Here is a 24,441-nt window from a genome sequence, read left to right on the forward strand (position 1 = left end):
GTCGTGCGACCTTGGTCGGATCGGGCAGATACTTAGTTACGCCCCTCCAGACACTCTCCGGTTCATGGCACAGTGGAACCACTAAACACGCACACGCCAGTCAGTCCGGGCGTGTGCATTACAGCATGCTCATGCCATGGTTCCCGTTGAGCCCCACGGCCTTCGCTCTCTGAGACGTTTTCCAGCGAATATGTGCATTAAAAATAAATAAAAAAATATATATATATATTTTTTTTGTTTAGCTGAGTTCCAGGCGAATTACGCACCCGTCCAGATGGATCTTTCTGCACTCGTTCCTGCGGATCCGCCACGGTACTATGGGGATCCAAGACAGAGTCGTACATTTGTGGAGCAATGCATGCTACACTTCAAGTTCTACCCTCTTTGTTTTCCCACCGATCGGGCTAAGGTGGGATTCATGATGTCTTACCTAGCGGGTGATGCCTTGAAATGGATTACCCCCCTATGGGACGCACAGGATCCTATCGTCCTGGACATAATGGCCTTCCTGGTGGCCTTTCTAATGGTCTTCGATGATCCGAACCCGGAGGCTCCTGCTGAAGCTTCACTTTCCAATATCCCGGAGCAGCCCCGATGGGTAATGTGTGTGGGTAGCGCACTAGTCCTCCTGCCCGAAGAGACTACTGCCCATCCAGAATCCACACAGGATGACTACGCTCTTCGGAATACTTCTCCCAACCTCAAGAGGCAGTCCAGACGTGCTAGGCGTAGAGGCAAGCCGTCACGCCTGGTTCTGTCCTCCCAAAGACCTCCTGATTCCAACCTTGAAGTCCCTGCTGAAGCTTCATTTCCCTGTATCCCAGAGCAGCCCCTACGGGTAATATGCATGGGTAGCGCACCTGTTCTCCTGCCCGAAGAGACTTCTGCCCACCTAGAATCCTCCGGGATACCACCTGATGACAAATGGAGAGAGACTTCCCTACACCCGGTACCCGATACTTCGTCGGCTCCGTCCTGTGAGCCTGACAATGGGTACCTCAAAGCGGTAGTTAACCCCGAGTCTCTATACCCCTCCGACCAGGCGGAGGACCTCCAGTTGTCTCCAGAACCCTTCGGGGTGCTACCTGGTAGCAAATGTACAGAGTCTTCCCTATACTCTGTACCTGATACCTCGCCCGCTTCGTCCAGTGAGTCCGACCTAGTGTACTCCAAAGCAGAGGTTATCCCCGAGTCTCTACACCCCTCCGACCAGGCGGAGGACCTCCAGTTGTCTCCTGAACCCTTCGGAGTGCTACCTGATAGCGAATGGACAGAGACTCTCCTATACTCGGTATCTGATACCTCGCCCGCTTCTTCCAGTGAGTCCGACCTAGTGTACTCCGAAGCAGAGGTTATCCCCGAGTCTCTACACCCCTCCGACCAGGCGGAGGACCTCCAGTTGTCTCCTGAACCCTTCGGGGTGCTACCTGATAGCGAATGGACAGAGACTCTCCTATACTCGGTTCCTGATACGTCGCCCGCTTCTTCCAGTGAGTCCGACCTACTGCACTCCGAAGCAGAGGTTACCCATGAGTCTCTTCACCCTTCCGACCTGGCGGAGGACCTCCAGTTGTCTCCTGAACCCTTCGGGGTGCTACCTGGTAGCGAAAGGACAGAGACTCTCCTATACTCTGTACCTGATACCTCGCTCGCTTTGTCCAGTGAGTCCAACCTAGTGTACTCCGAAGCAGAGTTTACTCCCAAGTCTCTACACCCCTCCGACCAGGCGGAGGACCTCCAGTTGTCTCCAGAACCCTTCGGGGTGCCACCTGGTGGTGAATGGACAGAGACTTTTCTATATTCGGCACCCGATACCTCGCCTGCTTCGTCCAGTGAGTCCGACCTAGTGTTTTCTGAAGCAGAGGTTACCCCCGAGTCTCTGCACTCGTCTGACCCGGCAGAAGACCTCCAGGTGTCTCCTGAATCCTTCGGGGTGCTACTTGATAGCGAAGGAACAGAGACTCTCCTATACTCGGTACCTGATACCTCGCCTGCTTCATCCAGTGAGTCTGAACAAGTGTAGTCCGAAGCGGAGGTTACCCCCGAGTCTCTGCCCCCCTCCAACCCGGTGGAGGACTTCCAGTTGTCTTCTGTACCCTCTGGGGTGCCACCTGAAAATATGTGGAGAGAGACTTCCTTGTGTGCTGTTCCTGGTACTCCACCCGTTTCGTCTGTTGCTGAGGATGGCTGGATAGGAGGAAGCATCCAAGCTACCCAGAGGAGACCAGTTTTTCCGGTGGACAGTGGAAGTGATCTCCTTGAAGTGAAGGATTGGCCCTCGAATTCCCTGCGGAAGATTCTGGCAGGCCTGAAGAAGAGGGGGCGTAAGGGGGGGTACTGTAACATACCTGGCGGCGTCCTTGCATAGTGGTCCATCTCCCACTGTACAAGGGCGTGCACTTGATCTCCAGTCCAGTCTGCCAGCCTGGCTTCCCTCCATGCTGTCTGTTTGCCTCTGTGTCTGCTGCTTAAGGGTGGCGCCCGATCACTTCCTGCTTTTTGTACCTGCTGCAGGCACACCCCTTGTGCATCCTCAGCCTATTGCTGTCTGTCACCTGGTATTTAAGCCAGCTGCTCCAATTAACCCATGCCTGAGCATTGTGTTCAGTTAGTTGGCTTCTGGTCACTGATATGCCAGGTCCCGTTTATGTTTCCTGCCTTTGGTATCAGTTCCCGTGTCTGAACTGTGTCCTGTCTGTATTATCTTCTAGCCTGTTGTCTTCTGCCTATCCTGGAGGCAGTATTTCCAGGCCTGTGTGAACACGCTCCTTGCCTGTTCGTTCCGCCTTCTAGGGGCCGCATACCTAGACTCGCTCCTGTATCTTGCTGCTGTGTCTGTTCTTGTCTGAATACTCTCCTAGCCCCTTTCCTGTTTTTCTCTATGTCCGTACCTTCCCTTTTTCTGCAGAGTCTGAACTCGTACCTAACTCCTGCTCGTTGTCACTGTACTTCCGTTTGTGAGTTTGTGGTCCACTCGCTACTTCACTGCAAGTACCCTGTGGGTATCTGGTTCTGCCTTTCCCTTCCTGTCTGTTCCATGTGTACTGAGCCCTGTCCCCTCCGCTCTGCCTTGCTTGCCCCTTCGGCGGTTCTTGCTTGCTCAGCCCTGTCCACCGCGTCTGCGGTTTCACTTTGCTCAGCCCTGTCCACTGCGTCTGCGGTTTCGCTTTGCTCAGCCTTGTCCACCGCGTCTGCAGTTTCGCTTTGCTCAGCCCTGTCCACCGCGTCTGTGGTTTCGCCTTGCTCAGCCCTGTCCACCACGGCTGCGGTTTCGCTTTGCTCAGCCCTGTCCACCGCGTCTGCGGTTTCGCTTTGCTCAGCCCTGTCCACCGCGTCTGCGGTTTCTCTTTGCTCAGCCCTGTCCACCGCGTCTGCGGTTTCGCTTTGCTCAGCCCTGTCCACCGCGTCTGCGGTTTCACTTTGCTCAGCCCTGTCCACCGCGTCTGCGGTTTCGCTTTGCTCAGCCCTGTCCACCACGTCTGCGGTTTCGCTTTGCTCAGCCCTGTCCACCGCGTCTGCGGTTTCGCTTTGCTCAGCACTGTCCACCGCGTCTGCGGTTTCGCTTTGCTCAGCCCTGTCCACCGCGTCTGCGGTTTCACTTTGCTCAGCACTGTCCACCGCGTCTGCGGTTTCGCTTTGCTCAGCCCTGTCCACCGCGTCTGCGGTTTCGCTTTGCTCAGCCCTGTCCACCGCGTTTGCGGTTTCGCTTTGCTCAGCCCTGTCCACCGCGTCTGCAGTTTCGCTTTGCTCAGCCCTGTCCACTGCGTCTGCGGTTTCGCTTTGCTCAGCCCTGTCCACCACGTCTGCGGTTTCGCTGTGCTCAGCCCTGTCCATCGCGTCTGCGGTTTTGCTTTGCTCAGCCCTGTCCACCGCGTCTGCGGTTTTGCTTTGTTCAGCCCTGTCCACCGCGTCTGCGGTTTCGCTTTGCTCAGCCCTGTCCACCGCGTCTGCGGTTTCGCTTTGCTCAGCCCTGCCACCGCGTCTGCGGTTTCGCTTTGCTCAGCCCTATCCACCGCGGCTGCGGTTTCGCTTTACTCAGCCTTGTCCACAGCGTCTGCGGTTTCGCTTTACTCAGCCTTGTCCACCGCGTCTGCGGTTCTGCTCTGCTCAGCCTTGTCTACCGCGTCTGCGGTTCTGCTCTGCTCTGCCTTGACTACCGCACCTGCGGTTTCGCTTTACTCTGTTTGTTTACCGCATGTGCGGCTCCGAATTTGTCTCCCAGTCTGTACTGGACCCTACCCAGCCTGCGCTCTAGTCTGCCTGTTCCTGTATTCCCCGGTGTGGGTCAACAGCCGTGTCCGGAGTCTGACCTGGAGTAGACCCTGGTCCCTCTGCTCGGTTCCTCCCTGGTGCACTGGCGTCTTATGCCGTCGTGCGACCTTGGTCGGATCGGGCAGATACTTAGTTACGCCCCTCCAGACACTCTCCGGTTCATGGCACAGTGGAACCACTAAACACGCACACGCCAGTCAGCCCGGGCGTGTGCATTACAACGCCCTTTTCCAGCACAGTGAAAAACAGAAAGTAAATAGTTCAGACAGTGCTGTGGGTTCGCCTACTCAGGTCAGTGTCCTTTAGCAGATAGCCTGTAGGTCTCCACAGTTCCAGTCACAGACACTGAATGAGACACTTGGTCTTCATTTTATCTGCCATACCACACCCCCGGCTGGGACTATGTGAGCCCCACTCTTTGACTGCTCGTAAACTCGGCCCTGATACGCCCTATTAACCCTCAGCACTATCTGTCCTTGAGTCTGCTTTCCAAGGCTTACATCACCGAAGCTACCAACCTCGATGATATATATCTCCCCTCAAGCACCTGTGTTACATGCACGCCGCCTAAGCTCAGATAGGGGCGAGACCGATTACATGAATTCGTTGGAATTCTGGGGGAACAGTTATTCCGGGCGACCATAGGCTGCAGCTTCTCTGAGGCACAGGACAGATTCAATTGCTGACCAGACACATTTGAAAGAGTCCTCATAAACGGTAGAACAGTAACATTTAATGAGGTATGGCCAATGCAATGTACATGTCTCTTTGAGCAACAGGCTCCAGTAATAACAGTACAATCTTCTTTGCAACTCAGCAGTACACAGTGTATTATCCTGTAGCACAGTTTAAATGCATACATAACCACAGGCTTTTCCTTCACAAGGACTCAATTGTACACAGCATTCTTTATCCTGCATGGAGATGGGGGGGGGTGTTTGATGAGGGAGACGATCCCTATGACAGGATTACTTCCAGTCCTTATCTTCCTGGTCGACAATGCTCCACACTGTTAGTTCAGGGAGTCTATCTGACCTGTGTTTAGCTTCCCACCTGACCTGAATTCTGTTTTCTTGCCTTCTATGAGATACAGATCATAAGCCACCTTTCTCTTCGGCTCTGGACAGAGAGTAAACAACTTCCCCACAATCCCCCTGGGGCTCTGCTAAAACACTCCCCTTCTTCTGTGACTGTGTTAACCCCTCTAGTTGGTGGATGCTTCTGGAGCACAACACTTCCTGTCTCCTGTGCTTGTGTTACTTCTAATAGTTGCTGAATGCTTTTAAAGCAGCAGCACTACTTCTGCACGTCACACCTGTCCGGCGGCCATCTTACAGTACTGAAACATTGAACAGTTGGACATGTGTATCAAAACATTAAGAAATGGTCACATTAAAGAGGTTATCCACTGCAATGTGTAGTTGGCAGATGGATTTAAACCTAGGAAATAAGGCTTTCTTCAAATACCTTGTGTTTCCAAATGTGCCTGTGAGCAGCGCTATCGTTGTCCTCTTAGCACCATCATGTGACCCCCGGCTGCAGTTGCCTCTGATGTCTGGTGACTTCACGTCAAGTTCCGGAATTGATTGACTGGGCTGTGGGCGGCGTTTCACCACATGTCACAGCCCAGCATCGTGTGCGCTCTCTCTTCACTGCTTTCATTAACAGAGTGCCGCAAGCCCGCGAGATGCTGGGCTATGAAGTGATGAAACTTCGCCCACAGCCCGGTCAATCATTGAGACTGGGACATCAGTGATGTCGGGTCAACTTCCAGTTCTGGGAGTTGCCATTTTTGCCCAGTCTCTTTCTTATGGTGGAGTCATGAACATTGACCTTAACTGAGGCACGTGAGGTCTGCAGTTATTTGGATGTTGTTGTGGGGTCTTTTGTGAGCTCTAGGATGAGTCGTCGCTGCACTCTTGGGGTAATTTTGATCGGCAGGCCACTACTGGGAACATTCACCACTGTTCCATGTTTTTTGCTATTTGTGAATAATGGCTCTCACTGTGGTTCGCTGGCATGTCAAAGCTTTAGAAATGGCTTTATAACCTTTTCCAGACTGACAGATCCCAATTACTTTGTTTCTCATTTGTTCCTGAATTTCTTTGGATCGCAGCATGATGGCTAGCTTTTGAGGATCTTTTAGTCTACTTTACTTTTTCAGGCAGGTTCTATTTAAGTGATTCCTTGATTGAGAACAGGTGTGGCAGTAATCAGGCCTCTATATGGCTAGCGAAATTGAACTCCGCTTCCCAAAGATGTGATAAACCACAGTTAATTTATGTTTTAATGGGGAGTTGGGGGGGGGGCAATCACTTTTTCACACAGGGCTCTGTAGGTTTGGATTTCTTTTTCCCTTAATAATAAAGACCTTCATTTAAAAACTGCATTTTGTGTTTACTTGTGTTACCTTTGTCTAATGTTTAAATTTATTTTGTGATCTGAAACATTTAAGTGTGAAAGAATAAGAAATCAGGAAAGGGTCGAACACTTTTTCACACCACTGTTGGTTTTATTAGTAGATGTAAAGGAATCTAAATACTGTACAATAATCTCCTCATATGTTCCCCTTATTATTCCCAGTAATTGTATTATTACACAGGATTTTTATGATATTACATCGGCTCATCATCTTCTCATTCTGATCTCTACAATATCGGATCCTCTTAGTGAATATCTTCTATATAAGAGAATTTTCCTGAATTACGCATCAAAGATGGATATGGACAGAGACAAGATGGCTGAGAAAATATTACACCTCACCCTAGAGATCCTCTTCCGACTTACTGGAGAGGTGAGAGATTCTGATGATGTCTCATTACATCATTCTTATCTAAGGGAATAACAGATGGACAGAACTGGAGAGGTGAGGACTCTGTAAATGTCTGGAGGGAGATTTATTAATGTGTCTCTCCATAATCAGGATTACACACTAGTGAAGAAGACCTCTAGCGAGCGCTGTCAGGACCCTGTGTCTGAATTATGGGGAAGACCCCTGAGTCCAATCACATGGCCTCCACCTCACCCCCTGATGCATGAGGACATCAATGACCAGAAGATCCTAGAACTCATCTACAAGATGATTGAGCTACTGACTGGAGAGGTGACACTGCTGGGAATGCTGGGACATTATACAGTAACGCTATGGAGGGATCGAGGTGGTGACTGTATCATTGTATGTGTCAGGTTCCTATAAGATGTCAGGATGTTGCTGTCTATTTCTCCATCGAGGAGTGGGAGTATTTAGAAGGACACAAAGATCTGTACAAGGACGTCATGATGGAGGTTCCCCAGCCCCTCACATCACCAGGTAATAGACAGGACTGAATACACACAGCCTATAATTATCTGTATGTAAAGAATAAATTCAGTCCCTGTATGTGTTTCCTCCAGATCTATCCAGTAAGAGGACAACACCAGAGAGATGTCCCCGTCCTCTTCTTCCACAGGACTGTGAACAAGAAGATCCCAATGTTCCTCAGGATCATCAGGTAGGTGGAGAGAAGGTGTCATGTGATCTCCCCTATGATGTATAGACGGCTGTGAAGGTCTTGTGTTCAGTCTTGTTTTATCCACCAGTATTATATGTTTTATACTTGTGTAATGAGAACGGTGGAGATGACAGGATTAGAGCTGCTCATAGATGTGACTTCTCCATCTGTCTGTGACTTTTATAATATTTGTTTCAGGGTGAAGATCTGACCCATATTAATACTACAGAGACATATGTGAGGGGTGATGAGCGGTGTAAAGAGCAGATTCCTACATATGACTACCCAGGTGAGTAGTAACCACTAAATGCAGAGAAGTCACAGATTCTTCTTAGGCACCGGCTGTGGCTGCTTTATCAGTGGTGTAGTCCGGCCGTATCACAATCGTGTGATCACCATTTTGCCTCTAGACCACAACATTCTCTCAAGACCAGGTCCCGTCTCCCTGAGCTAACTTAACTTTTATGATTGAAAATATTAAATGTGCAGTGAGGGCCAAGTGTGAATTTCTGTAAAATAACAGCAGTTTTACCCTTAATCCTGACTTTTCAATTTCTTTTTAAACCGACTAACTTCAAACCAGATTGTGATAAACTATACAGAAAACATTACATCTGTGCCATGATATATCTCTAAGCTGTGTGTGGCTGATGGCTGTAATATACATTTATTCACGTCTGCAGGAGATGTGTGGCCATGGCTCGAGCCCTGGTTTCATGGATTTGTTGAGGGCAATAACCCTTCATGGTTGACCAAGTGAGTGTCAAATTATTATGTTGATTGCAATCCACAGAAAACCAAACGGAAACAATGTTCTGTATTGGGAGGATTCAAAGAATCTCTGATCCCGTTTATTTTGCTTAGCATTTTATATTGTTTTGAGCATATCAATAGCCAATCACCTACAGGCTGACCAATGTTAGTACAATTATTACGGAAACACATATATGGTCACAGTAGTTCGAAGCACGATGGAATTTTACAAGGTCCATCCTGGCCTAAACTAGTTAGATAACAGGAGCGGAGTGTCTGACAAAAAAAAAAATGTTATTGTGAGAAAAGTTAGTGTGGGAAAGATGAGGCGAGAGAAAAGAAGGAAAGAATGTATGTTGTGCAAGGAGTGATAATAACATGATTTTGAAACAAGCAGACAAAATGGAGTTGCTATAGCATGAATATCATTATGTCCTTTACATTTTCCCCCCTAAAAATTATGTTATTATCAACATTAGAGGTGCTATCCCAGGGTCATGCTTTGAGCCTGAGGGACATTGGTCTTCACTCAATTAGTGCCCTTGTTACCAATCGAGGCTGTCGCGGCATGTCCATCCCCCTTTGTTGGTTGATATAATCATAAAGCTCTGATCTTCAGACGTGAGTTTGGTCGGGGCGTGCGGGTGAAGGTCATCATTCCCTTGTCGTCCAGGTCCTCAATGCTGGTCACATCTGGGAGGTCCGTGTACAGTAGCACTGGATGTCGGTTAACAGCGTTCTCCTTGCTCTCTGATGACTGGCAGGTTTTCCTCATGCAAAATGGGATACAATAAAAGACTAGTTTTAGTAAGACATATATTAACAAGATGCAAGCAACAATATGCAACATTCCTTGTAATATTCCAGCAATCCACCCACCAATCCCTTTAAACCAATTAGCAGGATTTAAAAAGGAGAATGTATCAGACCACCAACTGTCTTTGATCAATTCGTTATGTTTGTTATATTCTTCCCTGAGTTTCCTAATGTCTTCCATTTTAGTCTTTAACCGTATGGTAGAGTCGGGGTCAATATAGTGACAACAGGCTGGGCCTATAACCTGACACATCCCTCCTTGAGCTGCTGTCAAATAGTCCAGCACTAAAGTATGTTGATTAGCTACTGTAATATGTTGATTCTGCACTGCAACAGTAGTATTAATTACTTCCAGCACACTCCAAATCTGGTCATCTAAGTAGTCAGTGACTTCCACTAATTTGTCCCACATTTGTGTTACAATAGGGTAGAGGAAGACAGTACTGGCTATCTTATTGGGTATACTCATTTGTACTAAATGAGGTCTTCCTGATGGGCGTGGATGGCTCTCATATCTACTTTACTATGGGGAATAAGATAAGTGGCTGGAGTAAGCCGGGCCAACGTACAAGTCCACCCTACTCTGACTGGGAGCCATTTATACGCATTATTCCCACAGACCCAATATGTGGCTGATGGCTGATCCCATAAAGCAGAGTGCTGTAATACTAATTTATGTACCAAATCGATAAAAGCGGTGTTATTTGATAACATACACCATGAAGGCATTTGTCCCAGGGGGCTACAGTATCCAATATCCGGATTGCCACATGTTGGATCACTAGGCTTATATTCAGAAGATTCATTGCAAGGGATGTTACCAGATATTTTATAACATGTGTCATTGGTACCTTTTATAAACAGATTTGCATGTACCCATGAGTGATTATGAATGTATCTTTCCAACAATGACAGTTTAAAAGCATCTGCCGTACTAGGAGTAGCATTAAAACTGATTTGTAGACCTTCAGTTGGTATGAAGCCTAAATTAGTCAAGGAAGACTTGTTTCTGGGCACCCATTTGTTTCCTTTAAGGGCAAGAAATTGTAGGTGTCTACTGGTAGCAGTAAGATTTCCTTGCCACCAGGGGAGATACAGTGGTGTTCCATAATCTACTAAACTTAGTAGCGTTATTAGCAAGGGCGTCGCTACAATTGGGCCAGTTTAGTATTTCTTCCAGAGTGACTGGGACCGCCAGAAAAGGCATACTAGTGGCTGAAACTGGTGAGTGAGTACATATCCAACAGTCACTGATCGGGTTGTTCTCTAATTGACTCAATTCTTGTACCAAAATCTGGTGGTGAGTAATGAACTTGTTATTAAAAGGGTCAGTACTCTGTTGTAGGCTATTCCAGGTATTGACTAGTCTAACCATACATATTATCATAAAACATCTCAGGATGGTTGACGTTTGCAGTGTGAAGCATGGATCCATGTTGACTTCCCTTCAAGTTTTACTGCTGTTTGGGTTGTAAGGAGCACTTGGTATGGTCCGTCATACAATGGTTCTAGTCCGTGTTTCCGAACATGCCTCTTCACATACACATAATCTCCGGGCTTGAGGGTTATGATAACCTTCTGCATCAGCTGGATCTGGAATAGAAGATGATACTAACGCATGGGTGTTAGTTAAGGCTTTGGCAAGCTGAATCACATATTGCACAACATGATCTGTTTCTTCTGATAATCGGTGTGGGGTAAATCGAGCTATAGCTGGTTGTGACCGAAATAGTATCTCATAGGGTGACAGTTTATGTTTCCCTATGGGGGTGGTGTGTATGTGATATAGTGCAATGGGAAGGAGCTCAGGCCACTGGGCCGTAGTCTCCTGCATCATTTTGATCAATTGCCTTTTCAGTGTGCCATTCAATCTCTCCACCTTGCCCCTTGACTGTGGATGGTAAGGAGTATGCAGCACCACTGTTGATCCGATCATGGTAAGTATTTCTTGATATACGCATGAGGAAAAGGCTGGTCCCTGATCACTTTCAATAACTTCTGGGACTCCATACCGGCAAACAACTTCAGAGACCAGTTTCATGGCGGTAGTCTTGGCAGTCATATTTGGAACAGCAAATGCTTCTGGCCAGCTGGAAAACATATCCACTACCACTAAGCAGTATTCATATCGTCCTGCTTTACGGAGAGTGATATGATCAACTTGCAATCATTGGAACGGATACTCTGGTTTAGCAAGGTGTTTTGTCGGTACATTCTGTAATCTGCCTGGGTTGCAGGTTTGGCATATTGTGCAAACTTTGTTTTGTGCGCTCAACATGGTGGAAATTCATGGGGCCCAATAGAGTTTCTGTACCAGTAGCAAAGCTTGATTCTTCCCTCGATGCACCGGTCCATGGGCCAAGGCTGCAAAGGCCTGATATAGGAGTAGAGGCAAACAATACAGTTGTCCCTTTTTCCATAGCCCATCTATCAATTTAGCTCCCGCCTCCTTCCGTGACTCGTTCTTCTTTAGAGACTTTTTGCTATGTGCAGCGTAGCTTTGTGATTGGAGGGACCAGTTGATGAATTTCTGCAAGTTAATCCTGGGTTGGCACGGAATTTAGCTGTTTGGTCTGCTGCCACGTAACAGCCATGGACATGGATGTCGGAAGAAGAGCTGCTCGCTTAGCATGGAGATCAGCAAGTGCATTACCTCTTGCTTCAGGGGCATCTGGTTGGGTATGAGCTTTTACCTTTACGACAGCCAACTGTCTTGGTAGTTGTACCGCTTCCATCAATTGTCTGACGCTTTCAGCATTTTTCACAGGAGAACCTGCAGTCGTGACAAAGCCTCTCCTTGCCCAGATCTCCCCAAAGTCATGTGCAATCCCGAAGGCGTATCTCGAGTCAGTAAATATATTCACATATTTTCTTCCAGACAATCATGTGGTGGAGCCTCTTTCCCCTCTCCCTCAGGTGCTGGTAGCAGGGTGGCCGGGTTGATGGTGGTGCACTGGTGTAATTTCACATTTTCTGGCAAAATCAACGTACACTGCAGGTGTCTCTGTGTGGACAGATGTTTAGGTTGCTGTAAAGCCAAAACAGCCGCAATATCGTGTGGAGCATAAATGTGAGTCTCATGTCCAAGGATGATGTCCGTCGTTTTTTCAAGTAACTGCTGTGTGGCATGAACCGCTTGTAGACAGCTGGGGGAGGCCCTGTCTACCGGGTCCAGACGCGCTGAGTAATAAACGACCGGGCGCTGCTTTGTACAGTGTCTCTGCGTGAGAACCCTGGCTGCATGCCCTCCTGTCTCGGAGACATACAAATGGAAAGGTTGAGCATAATCCGGGTTTCCAAGGGCAGGGACTGTCATTAGCCTTGATTTTAGTTGCTCAAAGGCTTGTTGCAGCAGTTCTTGGTGGTCCTTGTTGTTTACACCAGCCAGAGTGTCTTCTTTTAATGCATCATATAGGGGTTGCATCAGACGTGAGGCTCCTGGGATCCATTGTCTGCAATATGTACATAGTCCGAGGACCCGTTGCACCTCTATGGGATCTTTTGGGAATGGTACTAGGTAGATGGCCATCTTTCTTTCTTCTGTGAGATGTCTGGCACCCTGAGTAAGGCAGTGGCCTAAGAAAACCACTTGACCGAGGCAAAACTGAAGTTTCGAGGCTGAGACTCGACAATTCAGTTTTGCTAGATGCTTGAGGAGGCTAACACTGGCCCTGATGGACACTTGCTCCGTGGGGGGACACAAAAGAAGATCATCAACGTATTGTAATAGTACTACCTCAGAGTTGTCCAGCTGCCACAGCAGCAGACAGCTAGACATGTTCTTTGCAAACTGATTAGGGCTATTCTGCGCTCCGTGCGGCATCACCGTCCAAGTCAATTGCCTTCCCTGATATGTAAATGCAAACAGAAACTGACAGTCTTTATGTAGTGGAATGCTGAAAAAGGCGTTTGCTAAATCAATTACTGTAAACCAGGCTGTGGTAGATGGTATTTGTGAGAGAAGTGTATGTGGGTTAGGCACCACAGGAGTTTCCACGACTGTCGCTGCATTTACTGCCCTCAAATCCTGCATCAATCGATAAGCGGGCGGCAGCCCCGGTTGGGATTTTTTCCTTACGGGGAACAACGGCTTATTGAATGGGGAGACACAGGGGATTAGTGCCCCTTTCTCTAACAAGGTGTGAATTTGCTGGTGTAGACCTTGTTCTTGTGCATGTGTGAGCGGGTACTGGCGAACCTTGGGAAAGGGCGCTTCGGGCTTGAGGTACACCTGTATTGGTTCTACCGGCAATCTCCCAATGTCGTCTGGGCCTTGTGACCACAGATGAGAAGGGATTTCCTCTGTGTATGGAGCTAACCTGGGATCTTTTGGGAGATTTCCAATCGTATTTGATATGTTAATCATAACCGTGGGTAGCGCCCGTAAGATGCAGACCTACTCTATGTGTGCATCATAGTTTGGATCCTTTAAAGTAAGGATCATCTGACCATTGTCCTGGTATTGAATTCGGGATCAGAATTTAGGTTTGCTCCTAAAAGATTTACCGGGCAGGTCGGGGATATGACAAATTGTGCCATTACTTCCGGAAATGGGCCAATCGGAATAGGTTTAGTGAGAGTGTGTTTGTTAGGTCTGCCATCTACACCGATCAATATTAGATTGTCGTTAGAAAATTGGACTGGGAGACCCTGAGGCAATTCAGTGGATTTTAAAATGGAGTTGGCCGCCCCAATGTCTACCATGAACTTCACCGGATTTCCTCCTATTGGGAGAACTACAGATGAACAGAGCCCGGGGGTGGTTACGGGCATCACGATGGCAGACTCTGGTTGGCCTCCATTTCAGACTGGATGGTTTTGGGGGACATTGTCTCGTGGGACGTGCGTCCTATTTCTAGATAGGGGGGCTTGGGCGGTGCACTGGCTAGCAGGGGTGTGACAGTCCCTTTGGAAATGTCCCGTCCGGCCACACCTCCAACACTGATGACAGGAATTCACTACTGGCCTTTTCCCGGGATACATTACTCGCTGATCAGGTACCACCATGGGGTAATAGTGGGGCTGTAAGGGAGGATACTGTGTTGCGGGTACTGCGGATGCATCAACTGCCACTGCAGCGGGTTTGGATTTAGGCTTAACCGCAGAAGCGGTCCGGGCGACACTTTTCTGGAAGCTTTTTGCTACCTTTAGGGCATCTCCTGGGGTGGCTGACACAACATCTGGTCGTACAGCCAATATCACGTCCTTGATTTCAGTCCGTAACCCCTGGATAAAGGTGGATACTAACAGCTGGCAATGACTTTTAGTATGTAAGGAGAACCCAAGGTCCTTATAGACCCGTATAAGGCCTCCATAAAACTTCTCAGCCGACTCTCCCTTCTCTTGAGTGACATCTGTGAGGGTAGTGGATTGATCAGCCAACTTATCCAAAGCCTATATTTTAGGGCTTGACAGAAGTCAACCCCACTCTCATTACGTATTGGCGTCTAATGCTCTATTATATGAGACATCAGCCTCTACCATGGGATAATATCCTTCACCGGCTTTTACATGGAGCAGGTGTAAAGGATCTTGCCTTGTTGTTGACTATATCTCTCTGTTTGCAGACATGCCCCTTTAAAAAGCCATGGGGGAATGTTCGGGATCCGGGAGACGGTTACACAGAGTATCCGTCTGTACTGGGGTAAACTGGGAATATTTGGGTGGGCTGGTATTGTGGTCCGCTTCCTCCATTTCCTCCATCTTTGTGAGAGGGGGTGAAGGTGGAAGAAAATCAGCATGAGTACTCTCTGTTGGGAGATCTTGGAGGTAGGGGAACACTGGGGGAGACCAGATATCGGGTTTGATTAGTTGAGCGGCATAATCAACGAGATCCCTGTCGATGGCCAAGAGTCTTATCTCTCTCAATTTAGTTGGATGCGTGTTGATGTTGCTTTATAGCCCCGACTATTATTTTGGCCACATCTTGTTTTGGATGTCAAAAAATACCGGTGGAAATAAATGGCAGGGCTAGGGTTGGGACCACATGAAGCTGTGATGCGTATGCTATGGTGTTTTGAATTATTTCTGTAAGCAGGTGTTGTGACCTGGGTACATCCAGGGGATCATATTTTGGTACCACCGCATGTATAACATACTGACATGATAGCTGTCCCGCTCTTGTAGCCATCACTTCTCCTTCTGTTAATGGACCGTGGTCACGGATGTAATCGTTGGATGCAGTTTGTATTGTAAATCCCCCAATACAAAATATTTCTGCTAGCCCTCCCCCCATGCTGTAGATTTGCATTTGCTGCGTTTACAATGATCCCAACTTGCTGTTGCGTTATACTCCCCATGCCTATTCTCAGTATAGTAGAAAATTCCGAAGGACCATTCAGTAATACAGACGCCACCTCCTGGTACTCGTGTCCATGTTCTATTTCCCCAGTTCGGAAGAGGGTGAATAGGGTAGAGTTCGGAGGTCCCTGGGTCTCCCCGAATGAAGTGTGGACCATGGCGGGAGCAGGTGGGGGCAATGGTTTATAATACCCGCCGTCAGCGTTAAGTAATGGGAAGGTTGGTGCTACAGCACTGGGTCTGCGGGTTCCATTATTATTATGTCTCGCGCCATCCCAGATTGGTGGACCCAACACACATTACAAAGACAGCCATCTGGGTTATATGGTGGTGGCTGGCCACCAGTGGGAAGTGCAGGGTATTTAATCTCCTTAGGTATAAACTGCTCAGTTTCCGGATTCAGGGGCTGGGGTACGGCTACATTTGTGGGGGTAGGGGATGCTTCTTTAGGGGCTTCTGATTCAGTTTGTGGACACATAAGTTGGGAAGGGGAATCTTCTTCCTCCTCTACCTTTTTCCCATCAGCTTCATTTTGTAGCACAAAACAGCCAGTCTTTGTTACAGTGCTAGATAATTTTCCTTTCTTGACATAAAGATAATTGAAATAACCAGGCTTCATCTCCTCCTCTATTTGAACATATCCATCACCACAAATCTCATGTGCAACTTTCCTAAACTTTTCAGCATCTTCCAACAATCCACAGTCAACTAGTCTTCCCCTTTTCTGCCGGATTCCTTCGTCCCACAATGTAGGCTGAAGTCTCCCCTCCATGGGAAAATTTAACACCTTAAACACTTTTGGTGCATTCTTAAATGATCTTTTCCCCTCTCGACCGACCATGATAGTGATCACATCCTCTCCCTCCTGAGGGGGAGACACTTTCTTTCTGCTCCACGGAAACATTGATTAATCACTGCACTTCTGCCTTTCGACTAACAAAGATCCTTGATTTGTGCAGAGTATGAGTCCAGCCGGCCTCAACTGTTCCACTGACTCACCCCTCCCTTCGGGGAAGTTACGTACAGTACTAGGTGAAAGGAGGAGAGCTCGCGTCTGCAGCCGTCCGGACACTCGACATACTTATATCTGTGTGTGTGTCCTACCCAATCTTCTATCACCTGCCGCGACTTATACTAATAGTGTTCAGTCTCCTAAGAATCTTTGTCAGAAGTTAAGGAAGATTCATACAATATTCACTTGTCAATCCGAGGTGGTTCTGCTTTAAAAGTTATCAATATCAGACCCCTAATGGGACTACACCCCTATAGTCTCACCTTTGACTATATCCAACCAAGACATCCGGAGATACTGCAAACAACCATGCACCACGTGGAAACCACACCAAATGGTCAGTATCACTAGTAAAGAACTCGTGCACTTATCGTGGCTTTTGTGGGGGATGATCAGTCCCAATTCCAGTGGGGGAGGCCGAAAGCAAGTCTCTCTTTGTGGATGTCCAGAGGTGGTGGGGCCTCCCTGGTTAGGGATCCGAGTTACGGCACCAAGCTGTTGAGGTAGGGCAGCAATGACCCTTCACATTTGACCAAGTGAGTGTCAAATTATTATGTTACAAGGTTGATGTAAAGGACATATCGATATTCATGCTATAGTTACTTCATTTTGTGCTTGCTTCTAAAATCATGTTATTATTACACCTTGCATAGCATACATTCTTTCATTCTTTTCTCCAGCTTCACATGCAATTTTCTCACAAGAACCTTTTCTCTCAAGAACATTCTATGAAACACCCTGCTCCTGTTATCTAACTAGTCTGAGCCGGGATGTATAACCTTGTAACTTTCCATCATGTGCCGAACTAACAATAATATGACCATATGTGTGTTTCCGTAATAATCGTACTAACATTGGTTTAAGCCTGTAGTATGGCTGTAGGTGATTGGCTATTGATATACTCAAAACAATATATAATGCTAAGTAAAATAAACGGGATTAGAGATTCTCCGAACAGGAAACAAATACACAAGCCGGGAGCTGAGAACAGAGGACTGAACCAGAGGAGGAGAAGAAGGCTGTATCTGGCAGCTTCCGGCAATATGCTTCCAGCTTTAGTAGGGTGCAGTGCTTCCAGTTGGCTGAAGCAGGAAGCCGATTACTCCAGCTGGACAGCACACACACCCATACTGCCAGACTGGATAGTACTAATGGTCCCAGGCACCCTAATCTTAGTGGCTGGACAGAGCCTGCGCCGCCCAGAGTTTATGGTTCTGATGTCTCCTCCATCACCAGCGCCGCCTGCAGGATGAATAAGGCGGCTTCTGGTTAGAGAAGCAGACGTCGCAGGAGCAGATCCCAGAGGAGATGGGACCCACCATTTGCAGAAGCCCTAATGTGACCAAATTGCAGAAAACCAGAGCAATAGAAATCCCCATAAAGTGACTCCATTTTGGAAATTATAACCCTCAGTGAAATAATCTATAGGAGTAGTGACTATTTTGACTCCACAGGCACTTTCCAGAAATTAGCACGCAGTGGATGTTGGAGAGTGAAAATTACAAATATATAATTTCATTACCCAACACATAGTGCCCAGATTGTGCTCCAGGAGACACACACCATCAATTAAGTGGGTTCTTCTCACTATAGTAATGTCAAATATGTAACATACCTGGCGGCGTCCTTGCATAGTGGTTCATCTCCCACTGTGCAAGAGCGCGTACCTGATTTCCAGTCCAGACTTTGGCATCTTTCCATGTTGTCTGCTCTGCTCTGCTCTGTCTGCTTAGGGCGACGCCTGCTGAACTTCCTGTTACTTGTAGCTGCTGCAGACACACCCCTAATGCGTCCTCAGCCTATTGCTGTCTGTCACCTGGTATTTAACCCAGCTCCTCCCTGGAATCCTCGCCTGAGTATTGTGTTCTGTCAATTGGCTTCTAATCACTGATGTGCCAGGTCCTGTCTGTTTCCTGCCTTGCGGTATCAGTTCCCGTGTCTGAACTGTGTCCTGTCTGAACTATCTCCTAGCCTGTTATTTCCGCTATCTAGGGGCCGCATACCTAGACCCGTTCCTGTATCTTGCCTGTTCCTGTCTGAACACGCTCCTAGCCTGTTCTTTCCGCCTTCTAGGGGCCGCATACCTAGACCCGCTCCTGTATCTTGCTGTTGTGTCTGTTCTTGTCTGAATACTCTCCTAGCCTGTTTCCTATTTTTCTCTATGTCTGTACCTTCCCTTTTTCTGCAGAGTCTGAACTCGTACCTAACTCCTGCTCGTTGTCACTGTACTTCCGTTTGTGAGTTTGTGGTCCACTCGCTACTTCACTGCAAGTACCCTGTGGGTATCTGGTTCTGCCATTCCCTTCCTGTCTGTTCCATGTGAACAGAGCCCTGTCCCCCCTGCTCTGCCTTGCTCACCGTTCCGGTGGTTCTTGCCTGCTCTGCCTTGCTCACCGCTCCGGTGGTTCTAGCCTGCTCTGCCTTGCTCACTGCTCCGGTGGTTCTAGCCTGCTCTGCCTTGCTCACCGCTCCGGCGGTTCTAGCCTGCTCTGCCTTGCTCACCGCTCCGGCGGTTCTAGCCTGCTCTGCCTTGCTCACCGCTCCGGCGGTTCTAACCTGCTCTGCCTTGCTCACCGCTCCGGCGGTTCTAGCCTGCTCTGCCTTGCTCACCGCTCCGGCGGTTCTAGCCTGCTCTGCCTTTGCTCACCGCTCCGGTGGTTCTAGCTTGCTCTGCCTTTGCTCACCGTTCTGGCGGTTCTAGCCTGCTCTGCCTTTGCTCACTGCTCCGGCAGTTCTAGCCTGCTCTGACCCTTTGCTCACCGCTCCGGCAGTCTCGCTCTGCTCTGACCCTTTGCTCACTGCTCCGGCAGTCTTGCTCTGCTCTGACCCTTTGCTCACTGCTCCGGCAGTCTCGCTCTGCTCTGACCCTTTGCTCACTGTTCCGGCAGTCTCGCTATGCTCTGACCCTTTGCTCACTGCTCCGGCAGTCTCGCTCTGCTCTGACTCCTTGCTCACTGCTCCGGCAGTCTCGCCCTGCTCTGACCCTTTGCTCACCGCTCCAGGTGGCCTTGTCCTGCTCTACTCTCACTCACCGCTACTGGCGGTCTCGTCTTGCTCTGCTCTTGCTTGCCGCTCCGGGCGGTCTCACTCTGCTGTGTTTGTCCACCGCATCTGCGGTTCTGTTCCTGAGTCCCAGTCTGAACTGGGTCCTATCCACTCTGTGCTCCAGCCTGTCGTACCAGCCAGTACCTGCCTGCCTGCATACCAGTCATGCTCGCCAGCATCCACCCGTCTGCATTCCAGCCTTGTCTGCCTATACCCACCAGTCCGTGTGCCAGCCTAACCTGCCTGTTCCAGTATTCCCCTGTGTGGGTTAACAGCGGTGTGCGGAGTCTGACCTGGAGTAGCACCTGGTCCCTCTGCCCGGTTCCTCCTTGGTGCACTGGCATCGTATGCCGTCGTGCGACCTTGGCAGATACTTAGTTACGCCCCTCCAGGCACTCTCCGGTTCATGGCACAGTGGAATCACTAAACACGCACACGCCAGTCAGTCCGGGTGTGTGCATTACAAAATACATGGATGCTAAATGTGTTTTGTGCACATGCAAGGCTTTCAAGTGAAGGTGAGGTTTGACTTTGGGGGAGCGGATATTGCTGGATTGGTTTATGGAAGCCATGTTGCTTTTCAAAAGCCTTTGAGCCACTAATAATGTGGAAACCACTGGTTTTCCATTGACAGATGATGGACCTGAGTGGGGACTTGTTTTTTGTGAGATGAGTAGTTTTATTGGTGTTATTTCACCTACATAACATTGGTTGGTGGCTTTTTATTCCATATTTGGGAGGCAGAATTAACAAACAGTTGAACACTACGATCCACTGGTTCATCCTATGAGGTTTTTTATTAGACTGTGAACTGTTATTGTCTTGATGAATAATGACGGCTAACATAGGGCAAAATTAAAAAAAAATCACAGAAAAAGATACAGCTTTACTAACACCAAATCATATAACAAATGCACTAGCAGGATGCCACAGACCCCCATGATAAAGGTGGGGGCAGCGCAGGTGCAAAATACTGATGGAGCAACCACTCACAATCATACCAATTCATGGAGGGGGTGGTATTAAAGATGCACACAGAAGAAGCTTGCATAGGACGCCAGTCACACAGGTAGGTGAGATGCACAGTGTCTGGCGTAGCCTAATGATGCCCATACTATTACATCAGGAAGGCTGCCCAGCACTATATAAGTGCACCCCACATGGACAGACACCTCAGTACACCCAACCAACACTAAAATGCTAATGCATGTGTTAACTGATTTGGTGTTGGTAAGGCTGATTTTTTTCTGTGATATGTTTTCTTGCTAAATAATGATACTTTTACACAAAGTTCATTTTTACAGAGAGTTTAAGTAGAAATAATCAACAATACAAATTTTAAGGATATGTTATTCATAAATAATAATTGGTTTTATTCTTGGCAGATGACTGTACCAGGAGATCAGAGGAACAGCTGACATCTTCAATTTTTAAATCAGATGATCTTGAGATTACACAAGATACAATTGAAGTAAATGCCATTACTCCAGATATACCATCATCCCTTCACAGCAAAGATCTGTCATCTGATCATTTGAAACAGGTCCTGTCTTCTGATTCATTACCGACTACTAAGGAAAATCAAAGTCACAAAATAAGCATTAAAAAACAAATTGCTCCTAAAGCAAAGAAGCCATTTTCATGTTCAGAATATGGAAATAGTTTTTCTCTAGAAAAGTCTTTTCTTAAATATCAAAGCATTCACACAGCAGAAAATAGATTTTTTTGTTTCAAGTGTGGGAAATTTTTTAACCAGAAATCAAATCTTGTTAATCACCAGAGAAGTCACAAAGAGGAGAAGCCATTTTCTTGTTCAGAAAGTGGAAAATGTTTTACAGAGAAATCAAGTTTAATCAAATATCAGAGAACTCACACAGGGGAGAAGCCTTTTTGCTGTTCAGAATGTCAGAAATGTTTTAACCAGAAATCTTTTTCCTGTTCAGAATGTGGAAAATGTTTTAGCCGGAAAACAGATTTGGTTGAGCACAAGAGAACTCACACAGAAGAGAAGCCTTTTTCCTGTTCAGAATGTGGGAAATGTTTTAGCCGGAGATCAGTTTTGGTTGAGCACAAGAGAACTCACACAGGGGAGAAGCCTTTTTTCTGTTCAGAATGTGGAAAATATTTTAGCTGGAAATCAGTTTTGGTTAAGCACCAGAGAATTCACACAAGGGAGAAGCCTTTTTCCTGTTCAGAATGTGGAAAATGTTTTAGCCAGAAAACAGATTTGGTTGAGCACAAGAAAACTCACACAGGGGAGAAGCCTTTTTCCTGTTCAGAATGTGGAAAATATTTTAGCTGGAAATCAGGTTTGGTTGAGCACAAGAGAACTCACACAGGGGAGAAACCTTTTTCCTGTTCAGAATGTGGCAAATGTTTTAGCCGGAAATCAGTTTTGGTTCAGCACAACAGAACTCACACAGGGGAAAAACCTTTTTGCTGTTCAGAATGTGGGAAATGTTTTATCTGGAAATCAGATTTGGTTATACACCAGAGAACTCACACAGGGGAGAAGCCTTTTTCCTGTTCAGAATGTGAGAAATGTTTTATCCAGAAATCAGAGTTGCTTAAGCACAAGAGAACTCACACAGGGGAGAAGCCTTTTTTCTGTTCAGAATGTGGGAAATATTTTAGCTGGAAATCAGGTTTGGTTAATCACAACAGAACTCACACAGGGGAGAAGCCTTTTTCTGTTCAGAATGTGGGAAATGTTTTATCCAGAAATCAGAGTTGCTTAAGCACAAGAGAACTCACACAGGGGAGAAGCCTTTTTTCTGTTCAGAATGTGGGAAATGTTTTAGCCGGAAATCAGGTTTGGTTAATCACAACAGAACTCACATAGGGGAAAAGCCTTTTTGCTGTTCAGAATGTGGGAAATGTTTTAGCCGGAAATCAGATTTGGTTATACACCAGAGAAATCACACAAGGGAGAAGCCTTTTTCCTGTTCAGAATGTGGGAAATGTTTTAAAGATAAATCAGAGTTGGTTAAGCACCAGAGAACTCACACAGGGAAGAAACCTTTTTCCTGTTCAGAATGTGGGAAATGTTTTGTGAAGAAATCATCACTTCGTATTCACCAGAGAACTCACACAGACGAGAAGCCATTTTCATGTTTTTAATGCGGGAAATGTTTTACACGGAAATCAACCCTTGACAAACTTCAGAGAAGTCACACAGGGGAGAAGTCTTTTTCATTTTTAACCGAAAATTATATCTTCATAAAGGGGTTGTCCACTACTAGGACAACTTCTTCTCATTCCTCATGTTTGGCCTTTTTAAAATAAAAACACTCATACGCACTTCCTGTTCTGCCGCCGTTCCATTGGTGTCACAACTCGCATTTCCGTAAGGATGTTAAATCACACAATCCTGCTCCCAATCAACGCCACCTTCAGACGTATTGTACATCAACAGGAAGGACATGGCCTGGACATAGCACCAAGAGGATGCACACACTGAGAGCACTCTCTTCAGACCGTGCTCCTGGGGGAATTATAAGCAATTTACAGCCTCAAACCAGGGGAGAAGTCCTGAGGAGATAATTTGCATATTCCCACTGCATTTTGGGGTAAGTGAAGAGTCTCCGCGAGCTCAAAGAACACTGGATTTTGGCTGTTGGAGCTGAAAAGAGGACATCGGTAAACCGCGCGCCGGTAGGCGCGCGCATTTTGAAGCTTTTTTTTTAAGCTTTTTTCACTGTTTTCAGAACATTAACAATAAGAACATGGAAGAGTCCAGGAGCCATTTGGTGAACTGCATATCCTGCTACATGTTCACAGACTTGCCAGTGGAAAAGCCAAACTTCACATGCCAGAAATGCAAGCTTGTGTCCCTGTTGGAGGAAAAGTTGCGAAATCTAGAAGAGAGGTTAACTACCTTGAAAATCATTAAGGAAGGTGAAGAGTTCTTAGACAGAGCAGAATTATCTCTTCATGATTCAGAAAGAGAAGAAATTCGAACTGCACCTGAGGAAACAGAGGAATGGAAGCATGTGACCCACAGAAGCAGGAGGATCGAGAGGCAGTCAGCACCCATACTGCTCAGGAACCAGTACCAGGCTCTCACCCAGGAGAACCATGAAGAAATACAGCAAAATAAGACTTTGCCAGCAATGAATAACCTTGTAAGCCCTCAAAATCCTCCTGGATGGAGAAAGAAGAATGTTGTGAAGAAAAAACGGAGAGTGGTGGTCATGGGGGATTCCCTGTTAAGAGGAACAGAGGCCGCTATCTGCAGACCAGACATAACCTCAAGAGAAATGTGCTGTCTTCCAGGAGCAAAAATTAAAGATGTGTCTGACAGGATATCAAGACTCTTCAGACCTACAGATCACTACCCATTCCTGCTAATACATGTGGGGACAAATGACACCGCAAGAAAGGACCTGGAAACCATCTGCAGTGACTTTGAAGACTTAGGCAAGAAAGTGAAAGAATTGGGAGCGCAGGTGGTCTTCTCATCCATCCTCCCAGTGGATGGCCATGGAACAATGAGGTGGAATAAGATTCTACAGGTGAACAACTGGCTACGTCGATGGTGCCGTCAACAAGGATTTGGATTTCTGGATCACGGAATGAATTACCTATACGATGGACTACTTGCTAGAGATGGGGTGCACCTTACGAAGACTGGAAAACATGTATTTGGAAGTCGCCTTGCTACACTCATCAGAAGAGCTTTAAACTAGAACAATGTGGGAAGGGAAGCAAAAGGCCAGAAAAAGCCATACAACTGACAAATACTATTGAGAT

General features: G+C 47.2%; 1 protein-coding gene across 2 annotated transcripts in view; it reads left to right on the forward strand.

Annotated features, from left to right (window-relative positions):
• Nucleotides 1-22,661, forward strand: part of LOC141197665 (uncharacterized) — a 30,161-nt gene extending 7,500 nt beyond the window's left edge. For both annotated transcript variants that reach the window (XM_073662750.1, XM_073662751.1), the window contains 6 exons: nucleotides 6,943-7,066; nucleotides 7,196-7,375; nucleotides 7,459-7,582; nucleotides 7,666-7,763; nucleotides 7,962-8,052; nucleotides 21,075-22,661. In XM_073662750.1, the coding sequence (XP_073518851.1) occupies nucleotides 6,989-7,066; nucleotides 7,196-7,375; nucleotides 7,459-7,582; nucleotides 7,666-7,763; nucleotides 7,962-8,052; nucleotides 21,075-22,531 (2,028 nt within the window). In that variant the 5' untranslated portion in view covers nucleotides 6,943-6,988 and the 3' untranslated portion in view covers nucleotides 22,532-22,661. The remainder of the gene's footprint in view (nucleotides 1-6,942; nucleotides 7,067-7,195; nucleotides 7,376-7,458; nucleotides 7,583-7,665; nucleotides 7,764-7,961; nucleotides 8,053-21,074) is intronic.
• The last annotated feature ends 1,780 nt before the right edge of the window (nucleotides 22,662-24,441 follow it).

The sequence above is a fragment of the Phyllobates terribilis genome, unplaced genomic scaffold, assembly GCF_046119375.1.
Source record: "Phyllobates terribilis strain yellow unplaced genomic scaffold, ASM4611937v1 Scaffold_85__1_contigs__length_6476398, whole genome shotgun sequence".
NCBI lineage: Eukaryota > Metazoa > Chordata > Amphibia > Anura > Dendrobatidae > Phyllobates > Phyllobates terribilis.